Source organism: Sipha flava, unplaced genomic scaffold (genome assembly GCF_003268045.1).
Source record: "Sipha flava isolate LNK unplaced genomic scaffold, YSA_version1 253_pilon_pilon, whole genome shotgun sequence".
NCBI classification, from domain to species: domain Eukaryota; kingdom Metazoa; phylum Arthropoda; class Insecta; order Hemiptera; family Aphididae; genus Sipha; species Sipha flava.
The window spans coordinates 1-19808 of NW_020272905.1; the positions used below are offsets into that span (position 1 = coordinate 1).

A 19808-nucleotide genomic window follows, 5' to 3' on the forward strand; every position below is an offset into this window, starting at 1 on the left:
TGAACCAATATCGGCTACTGGTTAATTAAGGAAGAACACCAACACCGAATTGTATATATAATAAGTGGTGGTCCTGAAAAGGACCGTTTTATAAGGAATATTTGAATACTGTGAATATAAATAAAACCATGTCCTACACGCGGAATTACTTCTTCTTAGACGACGCACTCTTCTTGATCGGAGATTTTTTAGGTTTAACTGCCTTGGGTTTAGCTACTGCTGGTTTTTTCGGTTTGGTCGGCGACTTCTTCGGCTTAGCATTAGTTGCTTTGGATTTGACGGGTGCGACAGCCTTCTTCGATTTCTTAGCTGCAGGTTCTCCGGAAGCGGGTTTTACTTTTTTCGGTGCCGCAGTAACCTTCTTCTTCTTCGGTGTTGCAGCTGCTTTGACTTTCTTTGCAGCCGGAGTAGCCTTTTTTTTCGCAGCGACTTTCTTGGGCTTGACTTCGGCTACGGGCAACTTGAAATGTCCTGATGCTCCGGTTCCTTTGGTCTGTACAATCGTTCCGTTGATGACGGCAGCCTTCAAAAACTTCCTGATATACGGTGCGAACTTGGCCGGATCGATTTTGTAGTTGGCAGCTAAATATTTTTTAATAGCCGGCAACGAAGAGCCTTTTTTCTCATTCAGTCCCTTGATGGCAGAAGTGACCATAACGGCAGTTGTCGGATGAGCGGACGCAGTTTTCGGACTTTTGGACGTTCCCGCCGTCTTCTTCTTCACGGGCACTTTTTTGGCGGTCGGAGAAGCGGTAACCGGCACTGGACTGGCGACGGTATCGGTCATGTTTATGCTGCTTACGGTTGTCGGAACAGGCGTTTAAAACACAGGTATTCAGTATTAGTAGTATACTGGGTGAAGAGGTGCTGTTAATTTATATAACTGACCGTACCGACTAGTAAACTACGAAATACGTAGTCGTCCACTTGACTATAGTTGTTCGTACGTTTTTAACGATTTATTTTTCACTAATCCACTAAGGACTTTCGTATTAATCTTTACGAAAAACTTACTAAATATTGAATGTCTCGAAAACAATTTTGAACCGATGTCTAATACCCATAGGCAACTGTTCATCGTTATTTCAAGACGTTTACTCGTGTTTCCGTAGACTTTACATAAAAGTCCGTAGAAAGTTCGATTTGACTCAGAAATCATGGAAACTTGTCAAAACGCGTTTTTAACTAGTTTTCGGGTGCGTTCATGTTTACAGAACAATCGATAGTCATAATGTCATCGAGCAGAAGCACTTTGAAAATGATGACTTGGAGTCGATTATAAAGTGTCACATACGTGTCAGCGAGAAAACATATTATGACAGATTGTCACAAAAAATCACTTTCCAGCCTAAACTTCCTCTTAAGTCTTGAAATTATGTAATAGTAACACCGGTTTACATATTTTAACTCCGATATCGGAGTACCTGTATATCATTCATTTGTAAATCGTACAATTACGAATCAGCTCTGTTCGGTGTACGTAAACAGCCGTTTACTACGAAATAAAAAGTAAAACCATAAAAATGATGTACTATTATAATTACTAAGATACTATCAACAGGCTCAAGCCTAAGTTATGAAATATGTCGAGCACGCTCACCTCTCAACAACTGATATGCATCTGAAAACGAATTTATAACGAAGAAAACGTGCGCACATGATGAATTACATATACAACCACACATGCATAATTGTGTGGACCAAACTACCAACAGTACATGCCCAGTGTGGTTATAACTTTTTGTGTAAAACTTACAACTTAACTACATTCTTATTGTATTATTACAGTAAAAGAGAAATTAATGTGTTGTGAAAGATGTGCAGGACACTGCGTTAGTTGTACATACTAAAATTACACGAAACGGCCGCACGTCCGTAGACAATGTTTCATATTCCCGTGGATTTTGAAAATCAGATAAAATAAAATTTATATTTATAATTTATATTTACCTAACCTAACCCACGAAATTATGTATGCAGGGGCGGATTGGCAATTATTTTCGACTCATGAACCGCAAATTAAATTATTTTAGTCCTCCCCTTCTCAAAAAAATGCTTTATTTTGCATCAATTTCAAAATTTGTTTAGTTTCACTCCTAAATTAGTAAAATCTACAATAACTTTACTATAATTATAGCTATAATAGTTTTGTGTAAGTTACATGATTAATCAGTTCCAACTTGAACTTGAAGTTTGATCTTAATGCATCTTTAAATATATATTTATTTTTTTTAATGATTTTTATTTATTTTATAAAATAAAACTTTTTTTTGGGAATTATATAATAATATAGAGCGGCCCATCGAGAAGATTACTGATTTCCCGATAGGCCAATCCGCCCCTGGATTTATGTACATAGGTATGGTGGCATACGGTTATATTATTTATCATAGGTATGTAAAATGTGAGCACTTTATTTTCGATACCGATCACACCGCCTAGTAATAATTTATATCGCTGAAAGGTAGTGTCGAATGGACTAACAGAAAATGTATACATTTTCAATGTAATTGTTGAAAAACGCCTAATCCTAATCGTCGTTTAAGGAAGGCATTTAAATTCTATATGTAATGCAAAGAAATTTTAAATGCTACGATTTTGGATTAATGAATTTAAAGTTTAGTTTTGAATCTGATGTTGCACGTGATCGGACGGGATTTACTTCGTGTTGCTACCTATCTATTAGGTATTGTAAACATCAATTTTATTAGGCACGTGTGTACGTAACATGACTGCGTGATATTAAAATTTGAAGATATACCAACGAGTGTTATGCAATTTTAAGTAACTATTTGGTATGATGTAGTAAATCATACTGTACAACACAAACATGATTTCCGAGGAAACATCGATGGCTGAGAACACTTTATAGGTAGTCATAATTAGTTTTCATAGTATGCACTAGTATAACGTTAACGATACACGTATATAATGAAAACTAATATGACTTGACTTTCGAGTCACTAAATTACTACAATTAGTAAATTACCAAATTACTACGGATTTTTACGTTTGAATGGATCGAATTCACGTATCCACTAGTGATGGGCATAATCAAGATATACAATCGAGATATCTCGATTATAAAAATAATAATTCGATTATATACCGGAGAGATTATTTCGAGTGATATCTCGTTTATTTTAAACACAAACAATCAAATCTTGTTCTCGAAATGTATATCGAATGAAAAAATATTTCGAATGATTTTCGTGGAACGAAAGATGGAGGGAAGAATACTATTTTTAATCTTCATAATCGAATAAGTAAATACTAGTTGTTCACTTTGAGTCTTTGTAACTTCGACTCGTGCTACTCGTGGGACTGGTCGTTAGACAAATATTGTTAGTATATTCGTAACGAATATTCTTAGTTATTTATATTTTAAAATTTGACATAAGTATATAGCTATGATTTTTGAATTAGTTGACCACAAAACAACAAAAAATTCTTAGAACGTTTACAAATAAAATTATATACCAAACTACCCATCAGTAATCATCACCACGTTCTCGATTATAAAAATAATAATGTTTCGAATACTCGGTGGTTATGCTCGTCACGAATAATTCCACCTCTTGTTTTACACAAGAAATATTATTTATACCCAACGGTCCCACAAATATTGGTGGCCCTGAAAAGGGCCGTTTTAGAATATAAAATTATATTAAACACGAATTAACCTCCGAATCCGTACAATGTACGTCCTTGACGTTTCAGAGCGTAGACAACATCCATAGCAGTAACCGTCTTCCTCTTGGCGTGTTCGGTATAGGTGACGGCGTCACGGATTACGTTTTCCAGAAACACCTTCAACACTCCACGGGTTTCCTCGTAAATCAAACCAGAAATACGCTTGACACCTCCACGACGGGCTAACCGACGAATGGCTGGCTTAGTAATACCTTGGATATTGTCACGGAGCACTTTACGATGACGCTTGGCTCCTCCTTTTCCCAAACCTTTTCCTCCTTTACCACGTCCGGTCATGTTGCCACTCTTCCGTAATATAGACTAGTTGTTTAGTTGAAAGTACGATTGTAATATGAACGAATTAAGGAATGTAATGTGAATATAAACCATTTTTGTTGATCGAACGGCCAATTGGAACGCATAACCAACTCGCCCCCTCCAAAATGAAAACATTACTATACCGACCAATCATGTTGACGTATTATGTTCTCATTTTTGTATATAAACCAGACATAAGAAATTTCTCGACATCAACCGAAGTTCCTAATATTCGTATTGTTAACCGTAAAGCAACTCTCAAACAACGACATGGCTCGTACCAAGCAAACCGCCCGCAAGTCGACCGGAGGAAAGGCTCCCAGGAAACAGTTGGCCACCAAAGCCGCCCGTAAGAGCGCACCAGCCACCGGTGGAGTGAAGAAACCGCATCGTTACCGTCCGGGAACCGTTGCTCTCCGTGAGATCCGTCGTTACCAGAAGAGCACGGAATTGTTGATCCGCAAACTGCCTTTCCAACGGCTGGTCCGTGAGATCGCCCAGGATTTCAAGACCGACCTGCGTTTCCAGAGCTCTGCCGTCATGGCTTTGCAAGAGGCTAGCGAAGCATACTTGGTCGGTCTTTTCGAAGACACTAACTTGTGCGCCATCCACGCCAAGCGAGTTACCATCATGCCTAAAGACATTCAGTTGGCTCGTCGTATCCGCGGAGAACGTGCTTAATCAAGTCTGATATAATATATAATATATTCCCTAATCCGTTTTTAAAAAGGCCCTTTTCAGGGCCCATAAGTTAACAAAATACGTACACGATACATACAGAGTATCATCAATTAATTCAGCAGTTAATCACAAGTCTCTGATAAAGAAGAACATAATTATTCCGTAAAAATTTTTTTATAATGATTAATTCATGACACAACGTAAAATTAATTAATAATGAAATTAACAGAAAACAAGGAAATAATATATTCTTTTTTAATTTTTATTACTTAATACGATGGTTGAGACACATGATTTATTTCATCGTTTAATGATAAAATCCATCTATTATTAATAAAAAAAAATATATGAAAAAAATAATTATATTAATCCAACAATATTATAACAAGGCACTCATGTCAGATATTGATGTACATATGTTATGTGCTGCCGCGGACCCAGGTTAAAAACCACTGCGTTACACTATTTTTAATCGGTAATATTTCCGCGAATTTTCTGAGAAATCAATAGATTGCGTTAGATAGACTTTATAAAATAAATATTGTTTTTCCTAGATAATAAATCCTATATTTTTTAAAATAGTCTCGCTTTAACCACTATAGATAAACATTGGGTTTTACTCTTATTATTATCGTCATATTCCTGAGAAACAGAAAATACTGTTGTATAATATTTTTATTGCGTACTAATTTATGTTTATTGACAATAATCACTGCGGACTAAGAAGTCCTTGTGATCAGTTGCGACATTGTTAATAGTTGACGAATGTTTTCACAGTCGCATGTTTATCGTTTATAATTTATTCTTTTCACTCGTTCAACTTTAGTTTGCTATTTTGATTAAGCTTACTCGTTTATTTTTCAATTATGAAATTAATAAATAATCAAATTTAAACAATCTTGAGATCGGAAATATTTTAATCAAAATCCCTGGCGATAATGATTCTAACTGATATCGAAAACGAAAACGACGATGATGATGACTAATTGGTCAAGGAAAGAAATTATTTGGTCTCATTAGATATAAACACGAATAATTAATAATAATAATTTTTTAAAGTTATTAAAAATCATTTAAATAATAGAAGTTTTATTATGTTATGAGCTATGAATATTTCTATATATATATATATATATATATATTAAACATTGAACGCACTCCAGTTTTTAACTACAGTAAAAAAAAGTTGACCATATAGTTTTTAATGCTATAACAATTTTCATACAGTTAATATTGTTGATTATTTAAATGTTTATGTTTATGTTTATTAAAATTATTTAATACATGAACTGTATTAAAATTTAACATTGTTATTATATTTTTAAACCGTAATTGGTACAGTGCGGTGTGTGACATACCGCTTCATTTGATAACAATATTTGGACCGATTTTTTGAACTGCGGACACTTAACGGTGTTGAATTGGACATCAGTGGTGTATTTACGGGGGGGGGGGGGGGTGGGGGGGTAGACCCCCCCTTGCCCTTTTTTTTTTTCCTAGGTAGCTTTAAGTTGTCTCATTTTCTCTAATATTCTTAATATGATATTACTTTCAAGCATGTATGTTTTCTGTTTTCTAAATGTTCTAGTCGTGGTAATTGTACCGCTCTGATAGTCTGATACACTAATCGTTTATCGTTGGCGGCATGTACGACTATCAGGCAACAAAAACTATACCTATATTATGGTGTACTGTATTTTGTACGTTTCTGCGAATTATTTTTCATGCAAGAGTGTTTATAATAAACCCGATAAGCAATCGGTAAACAAAACAAAATGATCATGAAGATCGTGGATTAACCATAGGGCGGCCGGGCGGGTTTATTTTTAGAAAATTTGTTACTAGTAGATTTATGGCTAATGTATAGCTATATATATATATATATTTTATCGTATGATATCGTGATTCGTTAAAAGTAGATATGTACGGTCGTTGGACGTTGACGGATAGCGACGCCGCGCCATTCCGAGTACTGACTTACTGCCGAATTGACTATATTGTTCGACTTTATTTTTTGCGTCTTGTAAGTTGTAACTGTGAAGTTTTAAGACAATATGAGTAATACTCAAAAACAAAACAAAACTTTTATTTTCTTATTTGAGTACAAATAAAAAAATTTGTTTGGAAAATGATGAGGTAATTATAAAGATTAATTCTTATTTTGCCTTGATCCACACTAACCTCAATAGGTAACAAGTTAGGGGATTTTAAAAATGTATATTATGTACGAATTAATGGGTGTTAGGATGTATTATTATATATTTCATCCCCCCCCCTAGCAAAATTCCTAAATACGCCACTGTTGGACATATGAGAGCAGGCGTCCGATTTTATTATATTATTTTGATGTATCATTATTAGTTTTTTTTTTTTTCTATTGTTTTCATTCCATTCATTAAATTTTTTATTCACTCTTTATATTCCTCGTCAAGAAACATATTTATATCATTATCATTTAGTTCAATGAATTTAATAAAACGTTTGTTGATAAACTTGAAATGTTAAACAAATTTTTAACGCCACACGAGTTACTAATATTAAACCGTTCCCTACGATATAAGTGTACATTAGTGATCTTGATTTGATGTGGGTAATACTCAATTTTGTGGGTAGTCAACGTATTCGGGTAGTGGGTAACCATTACCTTAAATATGGGACTAATTTGTCTCGGTACTAAAAAATTCATAAAGAACCTATTGATTTCGAATTTAAAAATTTTAAATCAAACTTCCCACCATTAGTAGAAGCGCAAGCCTGGAATAGTTCACGGCATAACCACTCCTCAAAAGCAAAGAAAAAAAATTGGTAGCATTGTGTATAAATGAAATAGTTCGCGAAATTCTTTAAAAATTTTCTGTGGATCGTTGTTTGAAATCCAGTAAATAACAAACAGCTGTTTACAAACAATTATATAAACAAATTGCCCATAAGTAGTAGTGTGAAACTATTACTACTATTGAATTATAATACTGTTGTACTAATTAGTAAAAAAATAAAATAATAGTTATAGTTAATAATTAAAAATATTTTATTAGTTCATCGAATATTACAATACTCATTGCCAAACAATAATCAGTATGATCATTAAAATTAGTGAACTACGTACACCTTAAATATAGTTTATTTGAACTATTCACAGAAATAAACTAATCTTTCAATCTCTAGTGTGGTGGCCCTGAAAAGGGCCGTTTTAATTAGGTGATAAGATATATATATATTAAACTTTCTTTTCGGTTTTCTTGGGCAAAAGAACGGCTTGGATATTAGGCAACACACCTCCTTGGGTGATTGTGACACCAGCCAACAATTTGTTCAGCTCTTCGTCGTTCCTAATGGCCAATTGCAAATGTCTTGGAATGATACGGGTCTTCTTGTTATCACGGGCAGCGTTTCCGGCCAACTCCAAAACTTCAGCGGCCAAATATTCCATTACGGCGGCCAGATATACAGGAGCACCGGCACCGACACGTTCGGCGTAGTTGCCTTTCCTCAACAAACGGTGAATACGACCGACGGGGAATTGAAGTCCGGCACGTGAAGACCTGGTCTTGGATTTGATTCCCTTGGCTTTACCTCCTTTTCCTCGTCCACTCATGATTGTAGAATTAAATTGTTTGCAATGTAAAAATGTTGAAACACTTATGACAAAATTCTCGAAGAAATTTACCAATATATACCTGAGAGACCGACAAAATGATTTAAATTTAATATACTTATGAATTTATCACACGGTAAACAAATAGATTTAATGATAGTAATTTGTTTAAAATAAGTTTTTCTTCACTAACAAATCAGGTTTTAAATCTTCTGTAAAATAGGTTTTTTATTACTATAATTTAAAAGAAAAAAAGTTATTTTACGTTGTCAAAACTTTTTTATATTTGACCAATTAAAATGATCTAATAATTTAAAATTTTCTTATATATATTGTGAATTACGTTTTACAATTTATCACAATCATAATTATTATTATTGAAATCAGAAGTTTTCACAATCAAAGTAAAATGGCTCCCGGTGGTAAGTCGGCTGGGAAAGCGATGAAGAAGTCTGGCAAAGCGCAAAAAAACATCACCAAATCGGACAAGAAGCGCAAGCCGAAAAGGAAGGAATCGTATGCTATCTACATATATAAGGTGTTGAAGCAAGTGCATCCCGACACCGGTGTTTCCTCCAAGGCGATGAGCATCATGAATAGTTTCGTCAACGACATTTTCGAACGCATCGCTGCCGAATCCAGTCGTTTGGCTCATTACAATAAGCGTTCGACCATCACCAGTCGGGAAATCCAAACCGCTGTCCGTCTCTTGTTACCCGGTGAATTGGCTAAGCATGCCGTCAGTGAAGGTACTAAGGCTGTAACCAAATACACCAGCTCTAAATAAGTAATCAATTAATCGCATACAAGCACAACACCATTCCCCCATATAACTCTTAAAACGGCTCTTTTCAGAGCCACCACATTTTTGATTATGTTTGAAAACGTATTTTATTTTTAACAAGTGTTCAACAACCACTTCGTCGAAATTAGTAATTAATTTTTTTTTTTTCATAATACAGTGAACTCATTAAGGACACGACATAATGGAAATAAATGTTGAATAATAAATTTTAATTATCTATTATTTTCAGTTATTTGTTATACGTTCAGTTATTTTCAGTTATTGTATTATTTTTATTAAATCAGTGTTATTGAATTTATGAAGATGGAAGTCAGTAACCTTGAATTTAGTTCGCGAAGATTTTTTTAAAGACAATCGACATGATAACTGTAATTCACTTAATAGGTAACTTCTTTTTTTCATTTAATTTTTCTTTGTTCTTAAAATTGTTTACAGCAATCTTGCAAATATCATAATTCTTAGTACTATGTAAGTGATTAGGTTTAGTAAATAATTTTTAATTGCTTAGATATTCATTGATAATGATGATATGATTATTGACATTGTACACAAATAGTTCCTGGTAAAATCAACACAAGAATAATGGACATTTTAATATCAGGTTAGTTTTAAAATATTTATAAAAGTACAAGAAGTACAAGTGTGTCAAGGATACAAAACTTTCTCCGTTTTGCTTTAATCAATGGCTATAGTTATTAACAATAGTGTAGGAAACAATCGAGTAACTAGATTATTAGAAATAAATAATCGAATATTAAAAGTAACTATTAAATTAGTAATTCCTACTAAAATACTAATTACTCGAACTTTAATAAGTGATAATAACTTATTATCAAGTATTATTTTATTTTACTTGTTTATTAATCACAAATATTTAATATCAAACTTGAATTCATAGAACACAAATATAATTAATTTATTACCTACTTGTCCATCATCACAAATCATATAAATCGGCGGTTCCCAAAGTGTGCGCCGCGGCACCCTGGTGTGCCGCGATGTCTGTACAGGGGCGTCGCGTCATCATGAAATATTATCTGGTCTAAAATTTTCCTTATGATTATTCATATTATGACTTGGGGAAGGGCGCCCTGATATAAATCAATAATCATTATATACCTACTTGAAATATTTCTATATTATAGGTAGTAATTACTTAATAATTTTTTTAATTTCTTGATCATTTCATTCCATATTTCTAACATTTGATTTTTAATATTTTTCGTTAATAAACTATGTATATTATTTTATTTCGTGATATTTACTTGAGTAACTTTTTGCTATAATATTTATAATAACTTCTAATTATAATTTATGATTTTGTATATTTGTAACCTATATAATATATCACAAGGGAATAAATTAAAATACCTATACCATTAGTTTAATTATCTAACTCAGCTAAGGGTTTTTATTTGAAAATAATAGGTATGATGTACTCATAGCAATATTAATACAAAAAAATTGATAGTATTTACTATGAATTTTTTTTAACAAAGTTTTTAATATTGTATAAATAAGTCTTGATTGATTTTTTAATCAATAATATTAATATTTCAATTAATTTATCCAAAAGAATATTTTGTTTTATGAAATCGTTCATAGTTGAGAAACGCTGATCTAAACCAATAAAATACAAAACAAAATAGTAACCTATACAATAAAATTATAGTTTATTACTGTATTAGTATATTATTATATACTTGTAGTATGTGCTATTAATAATTCAAGAAATTCTTCCAATCAATTTAATCAAAAATGTATTATCATTAATATTGCTGTTTGTCGGTCACAATTGTATACCACGTTATAATTTTTATTTTGTCGTCGTTCGTTTTTTTTTTTTTTTTTGTTGCTAGTGAAGCACAATTTGAACATTTTATTTCTTTAAATTTATTATTATTTTTTTGTATTCATTATTATTACTACTCTCGTCATAGTGGCACTTATCTTTTTTACTACTCAACTGAGTAAAGTAAATCCAGTTACCGATCAATTTTAGTAACCGCTTATTCATTCCTTTACCAATGTGTGTATTGTGAATTATATTCTGTATCTTTTGAGTGTCTTTGCTGTCATCTTCGTGCTCCGTGTTCAAGTGAGTTGTTTCCGGCTGTTGTTTTTTTGTATTGCAGCCAATCCATGATTCGTCCGATGTCCTCCACGTAAGTTCGCCAGTTCTCGGAGGGTGCACAGACACGTATTTAAGGAAAAACATGGTCAAAACCGAAAGAAATAAAAATAACTGAATAAGATAACTATTGACGGTAATTTAAAGATTACATATCAGAGTACAAAGTTCAGTTAGATAAACAATCTTAGTGATGACAAATCGAATAGTAGATACCCAATCTATTTGTTCACCACAACTCACAAGTGAATACTATAAATAGTGTTTTATAGTTTTGCCTTAATATAATTTTGTTTTACACTTCATATTTAAGTAGTTTATTACATTAAAAATAAACGTTATTTGTTAGTTATAAAAGATGGAATCTATCCCTGGAGGTAATTATATTTATCGTACTAATTTTAGCAATAAAATATAAGTTACTAAATATCATATAAAGTGTATAGTTATATATATTTTACATTCCGGATCAAGCGAGATCAACTTAAAATTGTAACAGATTTTAATAGTCATACTTATAACAAATATATTAAAGCAAAAAATATTTGCTAATATCTGCGATATTAGTCAAAATTAATTAAATCATATTAAAAACCTGTAAATATACAAAAAAAATATTTATAATTTTATTAAATATTTTTATATAAATTACTTATTTTATTTTTACTGCACGTAAACCTATATTTTATAGTTATTAGGATCATATTAAATCATAAATAAATTATTCTTTTAAAACTTATACTATTTAAAAATTAATTTTTTATATAGGATCTCGATGTAATGATATTGTTCTTAGTAGAAGAGACTTGTATACAATTTTAAAAGAAGGTTCAACAAAATCGAAACATCCACATGGAAATTATGAACACTTAACAAAATATATATTAGAAATTACTAAATATCCAAATGAATTACCGAAGGATATAAAAAAGGTTTAATCTTATTTTATTTCCCAGTTTAATACCAAATGGTCTGCATCATCTCGAAACGTAGATTATTTTTTAAAAAAAAATTTTGGTTGGTTGGAAACTAAAATAAGTTTTCCTATGTACAAAGCTTCTTCATTTTCTTCAAATGATATGAAAGTTAAGGGTGGAAGACCAAAAGTGGATTTCTCTAAGAGTAGTGAACGTACAAAACGTAGAAAAACTCAATTATTAAGGTCCGAGGTAGGTTCTTTAGAATTATCTTATGCGGCTCAGATGAGTCTCCGTGCAAGTGGCCAGTTAGATGCTGCTAATGTGATAAAAGATGTGACATTAACAACACCTAAACGAGCAGAAAAATATAGAAAGGCTTATAAAGAAACGTCAAAATCAGTTATGCCACAGAAGTAATTACTATTGAAACCAAGAACAAAGAAAATCAAATAAAATCATTGATTCCTTCTTCTTTTATTTTTAATGATCGTGAAGTGGTAGTAAATTATCAATTATTATTTACAATGGTCGACGGAAAAGTATGCAATGCAGTGTGTGATAATAAATCCACGTTAAAATATTACATTTGTGGTGCAACATCTAAGGATTTTAATGACATTAATAATATAACTCGTATAAGAATCGACGAATCGAACATAAAGTTAAATTTTGGGCTATCTATATTACATGCCTGGATACGATTTTTTGAATGTTTGCTTCATTTAGCTTACAAATTAAATGTAAAAAAATGGCGAGTATTAGATAGCAAAAGTAAGGAAGTTATTAAAACTAATAAAATTAGAATTCAACAAGAATTTAAATCACAATTAGGACTAATAGTAGATAAACCAAAACCTGGGTTCGGTTCCTCAAATGATGGAAATACGGCACGCAGTTTTTTTGAAAATTCTTTCATATCATCTTCTATAACTGGAATAGATGAAGGTATAATAAAACAATTTCAAGTTGTACTTTTAGTCATATCAAGTGGTTATAATATAAATGTGAATAAATTCAAAATTTTTACTCTTGATACGGCAAAAAACTTTGTCAATAAATATCCATGGTATCCAATGTCTACAGCTGTACATAAAATTTTAATTCATAGTTCAGAAGTTATATCGTCTTGTATCTTGCCTATTGGTCAATTGTCCGAGGAAGCGCAAGAGGCACGTAATAAGAATTTTAGAAAATATCGTGAGGACTTTTCACGTAAAATGTCAAGAAAAGTTACAATGGAAGACGTTTTCAATCGTCTTCTTGTATCATCAGATCCATATATATCTAGTATGAGAAACCTGCCAAAAAAAGAACTGAAAACTTATTCTAAAGAAGTTTTAGACTTGTTACAACCTCCTGATTATAATTTAGACACCGAAAAAAATATTAACGATTCCAGTTCAGATTCTGAATATAATTCCAGTACAGATATTAGCGACTAGCGAATGGAAGTTTATTTTTTAAAAAATGTTTATTTATTTTTTATTTTTTGTATGTTGTATTTCTTATTTTAAAGATAATGTACAAAATCATAAGTTTATTTATAACTTGCTCTAAAAATAAATTAAATTTGCAACTTTAATGAATATTAATAATGTATTATCACCTTGGAATGTTATTTAAGTTATGACCATGTTTTTCCTTAAATACGCCACTGTGGGGTGTGTGTAAGGCCGTCTAAGTCGCCCATGATCTCAATCACCATAGGTACCGTCATTCTCTCTCGTTCAGTCATCGGTATAAGTTAGTTTGTAAGTTGTGACCTGATCGTTTAGTATTAGTATTTTATCCAATTTGTGTGAACTCTACTGGTCATTGCACCAGACCGAATCGACCAGTAGAGCATCCCCCCTTAACTAGCCTCTTATTTCTTTTTCCCTTGTATAAACAATAAATCGCTCCGTTCCTTTATCGTTGTCGTCACTGTGTCACCACAGCCGCCGGCCATTATCGCGGAGTCATTCAATAGCCATTATGTTGCCTGCACAAACAACACGTGGCATAAAGGTGTAGTGCCTACACACGACGCCGTAAAAAAAACATTCTGAAAATTGAATTATTACCTATTTATTTAATTTTTTTTTTCCTAAGTTAAACAATTACTTTAATATAATGTTATCCGTGACAATATTATAATTATCAAATTAATAATATAAGTTTAATCAATATGATAAAATTTTTGTTATTTTTCAAAATTGTTATGAATTGACAATTTAATTTTGTTAGTTCGACAAATCTGTAAACTGAATAGTGACAAAAATGTTGTTGATTGAATCCATATTTTTATCAATATTACCAAGGTTTTTTTTCAGTGTATGTAGGTACCAATTTCTTTTTTATCATTCAAATGGACAATTTGATATTTTATATATTATCCATTCGCGTTACCATGAAAATAAAACATTTTTACTAAGTATAGTAGGTATATAGAATTTTCTAATTAAAATTAAACATAAAATAATTAAATTTACAATTTATTATGTTTAAGAAAATTAAAAACAAAAAAAGTTCTTCGTCTGAATTTTCGTACGTGAGTAATTTTAGCGATCAAGATTTATTCGATTTGGGGTTTCAAAAATCTACTCAAGGTACTATCGTTCAGGAAACTGAATCTTTGTGGGATTACAGACAACCAATTACGTTGAGATTACGTAAAATAAAAACGGTAAGCATTTAATTTAAAAACAACATCAACATCCTATTAAATGAATCTTTGTTAATTTTCCCTTATCATCCACAGTGGTGTACGCAAGGGGGGGGGGGGCTTACGGGCTGAAGCCCCCTTTCATTTCCGTATTATTATTTTTGTTTTTTAATCTACCAACGATTTAATATTGTATCTCAAAGCGTGTATTTACCCATTTATTAGAACCACGGACTAAGATATTAATAAATATTATATATATATCTTAGTCTGTGATTATCAAGGTTTATAGATAATAGATTGCCTTATACCGGAATTCTGTTAAAAATGGAAATGGGGGAAATTGTGCTATGACGTCAGCCGTCATACAAAATTGTATATTACAGCACTAATGTAAATGTTAATTGTTAATACTTAATAGTGTCAGCATGTGTCAGCCGTTTACAATTTTATTAAGGTTCTTTAATCATAAAATATAAAAAAAGACTGCACCGTTTTAAAATGGAAAACTATGTATTTATTAACATCTACACATCATAAATGTTTGCTCGTCATTTCACACTAGCACACTAGTTATTCCCTCGGCAAACAGTGTTGCCAACAATAGTTAATACATTGATGGTTGATTTACGTTTTACACTGTGTTTATTACTTAACAATCAGCTTAATAAGTTTGTTTTAATGGAAATTCCAAAATCAAAAAGCGGTTCATCTTGTGCAGTTGTTTTATGCAAATATTATTCAGGCAAAGCCAAAAATACTGGTAGAACCGATTTGTCTTTTCACAGGTATGTTATAATTTTTTTTTAACTACATATTAAGCAATGTTAAATTATACATATCTATCTATTAGTTTTTATATATAATTTAAGTTTATTTTAATTTAAAACGTGTTCAAAGGATGATTTGCTTCTTAAAGTGTGGTCGAATAAACTATATAATTAAAGTATTCTATAGTACTATGTCATATTTATATTTCGTAGCTTATACTTTTTTGCTTTAAGTCACCACATTACAAACTTGTATCTTTATTCCTTTTTTTACTTATACACTGATATTATTTTATTAAATTATTTTTATATTTTTTATTTCAGGCGCATTATGAGATTATCACTTTAGCCCTAAATGATAATGTACTATATTCTACTCAACATTCAGAATGTCACCTAGAGCCAACTCAATCATTGAACTTGTCATAACCTCAAGATTATGACTATTCATCCAGATGAAATATTTTAATGAGCATTCTAGCAAATTATTAAAAAAAAGGAATGAAAAATCTCAACTTGACAAGCTCCAAAAACTAAAAAGACTGATGACTTAATTGTAGCAATATTATTATGTATATTTTTATATTTTTATACGATATTTGTATAATATACTATAAACTATCCTATTTCTATAATTCTTTTTATTACAGTTCCTACAATCTGCAAAAAAAAAAAAATAAACATATAATTTTTAATTACTTTTATTATTTAATTAATTTCTTGTTACTATTCATAATGAACAAAAATCATTCATAAGAATTTTATAAGGTGTAACCATAAAATATTGTTATAAAAAATTTATATTTTTTAATGCATTTAGGAACTACAATAATTAACTACAACTTTTGGTTATAATGGTTCATCCACCTCATAAAAAATATAAATGATAATCTTTTATTTATAATAAATACGGAAATTTACGATCAGTTTTTTAAAAAAATTGTGAAAATTGATGAACTATAATAATAAATGCAAAACTTCTATTCATTCAAATTAATGTTTGATCTCTGTACTATATAAGGACTTGTATATATTATAATTTATAACACATTCGTCCTCTATAGTAATAATTTTGTTACAATATAGAGTACAAACTACAAATAACTCGTCATAATCAATGTGTTGTCTCAAAATGTGTACGACGGGTGACGTCACGGTCACGATATATGCGGCGGGGAGTCTAAAATGTTTACACGACTATGAGGCAACCTCTATTATCTATAAACCTTGTGTGATTATGACCTCAGTCCATAGATGGGTATTTATAATCTATGATTACAATTGAACAATTGTTAGCAACAATCCAAACATCGTTAATCTAGCCAATATTCCAAAGATCTACCATAACGGAGGAACGTCTTAATGGATTAGCTTTAGCAAATATCAATAAAAAAGAAAATCTGACTGAATTGAAAGTTCTACAACTATTTTCAAAAACATCACCTAAGCAACTACAATTATTAGACTGGACTAAATAAAAATGTATTTTATTGCCCATTATTTTTGTTATTATTTTTTCATATATTTTTTGTTTATGTAAAGTTTAATTTAAATAAGAAATAAAAAAGCAAATATTTTATTATTTAAACCAATGCGCCTGTTACAACTGAGTAATTATTTATTTTCAGGCCCCTTCCCTTCCCCAATTATAAAATTCTGTGTACGGCACTAATCATCCATGCTAAAAAACTAGAAAATAATATGTATATTCCACGTTACATCTGTGCTATAAACAATGATAGTACGACCATACATAGTTTACCTACATGGTCTAACAATTATTCATAAAATATTTTTTCATTCAAATGAACAGCTAAACACTCCAGATGAACACTTAAGTATTTCAAGTTCAGTAAAAAGTAACTCAATATTAATAACTAATCTGGACATTAATAAACAGCTAAAAACTCCAGATGACTACCAAAATATATCAAATATAATAAATAGTAAGTATAGATCAATACTTGATCAATACGTTAACAAATCTCTAAAAAATCCAGGTGCACGACAAAATATTTCAAATAATATTAATTGTATATCAAGATCAAAACTTGAACTGGATGGTAAAAGTCAATATAAAATAGACAAAGGTCAACAAACTTCTATAGTTAAGAAGTCAAGACAGAATGAATTATATCAATGTGTAAAAATAATTTAATTTATATTTGTATTTCACATTCTGTGCGAATCTCAAAATATTTTAATTTTAATGATTTTTTATATCTTACAAAGCTTTCAAATATTGATTTCATGAACTATTAAGTTACTATTTTTAATAATACATTTAATTAAAGTAACTATGGGCAGTTTACATTAAATTTTTTCATTCGTGCTTCGCTCAGTATCTATGAAAGTTGTAGATAATTGTTTAGAACCAGTGTCTCATCGGATTCTACCATTTTTTTCTAGAAACACAACAATGTACCAATGTTAACAAAACAATGTTCAGACACATTTTTACCAGTTCCCAAAATCATGAATGGTGTCATTTCATTAATTGACCGAGCATTTATAACATTTGAAGATTTTATCATTAGTGAACATTGTCAATGCTGCATAGAAAGCGTCAATGCTTTAACTAAAATTATGTGCCTAGTTCGGATGTTAATATTTTTAATACAAGATTTAAACAATATCAAAGAAACTTTTGATCAAATAGATATACTTATTAATAACTACGAAGTTTGCCGAAAAACATTTTACAGAATTGAAAAACTCATACACAAAATTAAATCCCAATAAATATGCATAACTCATCACATTAAAATATTAATAGGTATCATAGAAATATTATTAAATATTATTAAATTTTAATATAATGTTTTCTAATAAAATAATGAGAGTGTGAAAAGTTTAAAATTATTTTCAACCATATTATACTAGAAAAACATTTTTGAATATGAACTGGATAAATATTTTATATAATGATAATTAATAAAATTCATTACCGTTTATCAAAAACCGTCGACCATTGCCTAATTGGAACATTGAACACAAATTAAACTAATTAGAAGTTGAATTATAATTTAGCGTCTGGTAAATAATAATACAGTGCCCAAAAATACTTTAGTTATGATAATTTGTATTTTTAATTCTTATTTAATTAATACAAATATTAAATGCAATGGCAAGCATAAACAGCTCATAACTAATGTGTATTTTTTTTAGTTAGCATTCTGAAAAGGGACACTTCTGTGGCTAACCTAATAGTAACAATATTCAATTTAATTCAGGATTACCTAGTTACCTAGTTATTTACAGCTTATTTGACCTAAATCGGATGCTATCAGACCAGCATTTTTACGAAATCATTTTTATAGGCACATGATAGACCAGATAAGCTGATCTTATATGGCCCAGTAATAAATGAAAGAAAAAAATAAACATTAGAGATATATAAAGATATAGACTTTTAATTTATAACAATCTTAAAATATATTAGTGTTTAAAATATGGTTTTAAATTTGATATTTAGCACATATATGATAAAAGTTTTCAGCAAACAACAATGTTGATAAGTTATTAAATTTATAATAATATATACGAGTACAGTATTCAATATTTTATATTAATTTAATAATGAATATAATATTATATCAATAGATAAATGCATAAATTAAACATAATAATATATTAAAAAAAACAACTAAAAATTAGGTATCACATAACATAATACTATTAGTCAAAATTTAAAAATATTATTAGAACAAATACATAAATATTATTCAATATACTTAAAACTATATAATAAAAAACCACAGACATACATATAATGATCTTTAAATGTTTATGTAAAAAATAGTTAAACAAAAAATACAACTATATGCTACTTTTTCCAACAATTCATTCCGCCTTCAGGCCACTGACACAAACATATTTCAGGATGTTCAGCGAACCCTTGCCGAACTCAATACCAACTTCCACACATTCTCACTTCCATCCAAAAGGACTCTTAAAGTTTTGCTGCGAGGCATTCTTCTACTCCGAAGATGAAGTAAAAACTGACCTAGAAATAATCGGATTCAACGTTATCCTCGTACGGCAATTCTTCAAGGAAGGCAGGAAACTACCAATGTACATGGTCACTCTGCCATGCACTAAAAATAGCCAACAAATTTGCAATCTTAACTCTCTATCCTACATCCACATCAAAGTCAAACCGTACAAAACTAACGGCCCATCCAGTGCTTTGCCTTCCACAGATTCAGCCACTTCTCATCGCACTGCAATCACTCTGCTCGCTACAGCGCC

The 19808-nt window shown here is 30.6% G+C and overlaps 5 protein-coding genes across 5 annotated transcripts; 2 read left to right on the plus strand and 3 right to left on the minus strand.

Moving 5' to 3' along the window:
- Positions 1-74: 74 nt before the first annotated feature.
- On the minus strand, positions 75-831 carry LOC112684632 (histone H1-like). Its single transcript, XM_025556245.1, has one exon. The coding sequence runs from the start codon at positions 785-787 to the stop codon at positions 146-148; it is 642 nt and encodes a 213-aa protein (XP_025412030.1). The 5' UTR covers positions 788-831; the 3' UTR covers positions 75-145.
- A 2818-nt stretch (positions 832-3649) lies between these two features.
- Positions 3650-4027, minus strand: LOC112684633 (histone H4). Its single transcript, XM_025556247.1, has one exon. It carries the CDS (start codon positions 3988-3990, stop codon positions 3679-3681), a length of 312 nt encoding a protein of 103 aa, XP_025412032.1. The 5' UTR covers positions 3991-4027; the 3' UTR covers positions 3650-3678.
- Positions 4028-4241: 214 nt separating this feature from the next.
- LOC112684635 (histone H3) lies at positions 4242-4802 on the plus strand. The gene has a single exon (XM_025556250.1). The coding sequence runs from the start codon at positions 4282-4284 to the stop codon at positions 4690-4692; it is 411 nt and encodes a 136-aa protein (XP_025412035.1). The 5' UTR covers positions 4242-4281; the 3' UTR covers positions 4693-4802.
- A 2934-nt stretch (positions 4803-7736) lies between these two features.
- Positions 7737-8336, minus strand: LOC112684631 (histone H2A). Its single transcript, XM_025556244.1, has one exon. It carries the CDS (start codon positions 8285-8287, stop codon positions 7910-7912), a length of 378 nt encoding a protein of 125 aa, XP_025412029.1. The 5' UTR covers positions 8288-8336; the 3' UTR covers positions 7737-7909.
- A 328-nt stretch (positions 8337-8664) lies between these two features.
- Positions 8665-9143, plus strand: LOC112684630 (histone H2B). The gene has a single exon (XM_025556243.1). The coding sequence runs from the start codon at positions 8697-8699 to the stop codon at positions 9072-9074; it is 378 nt and encodes a 125-aa protein (XP_025412028.1). The 5' UTR covers positions 8665-8696; the 3' UTR covers positions 9075-9143.
- Positions 9144-19808: the final 10665 nt, after the last annotated feature.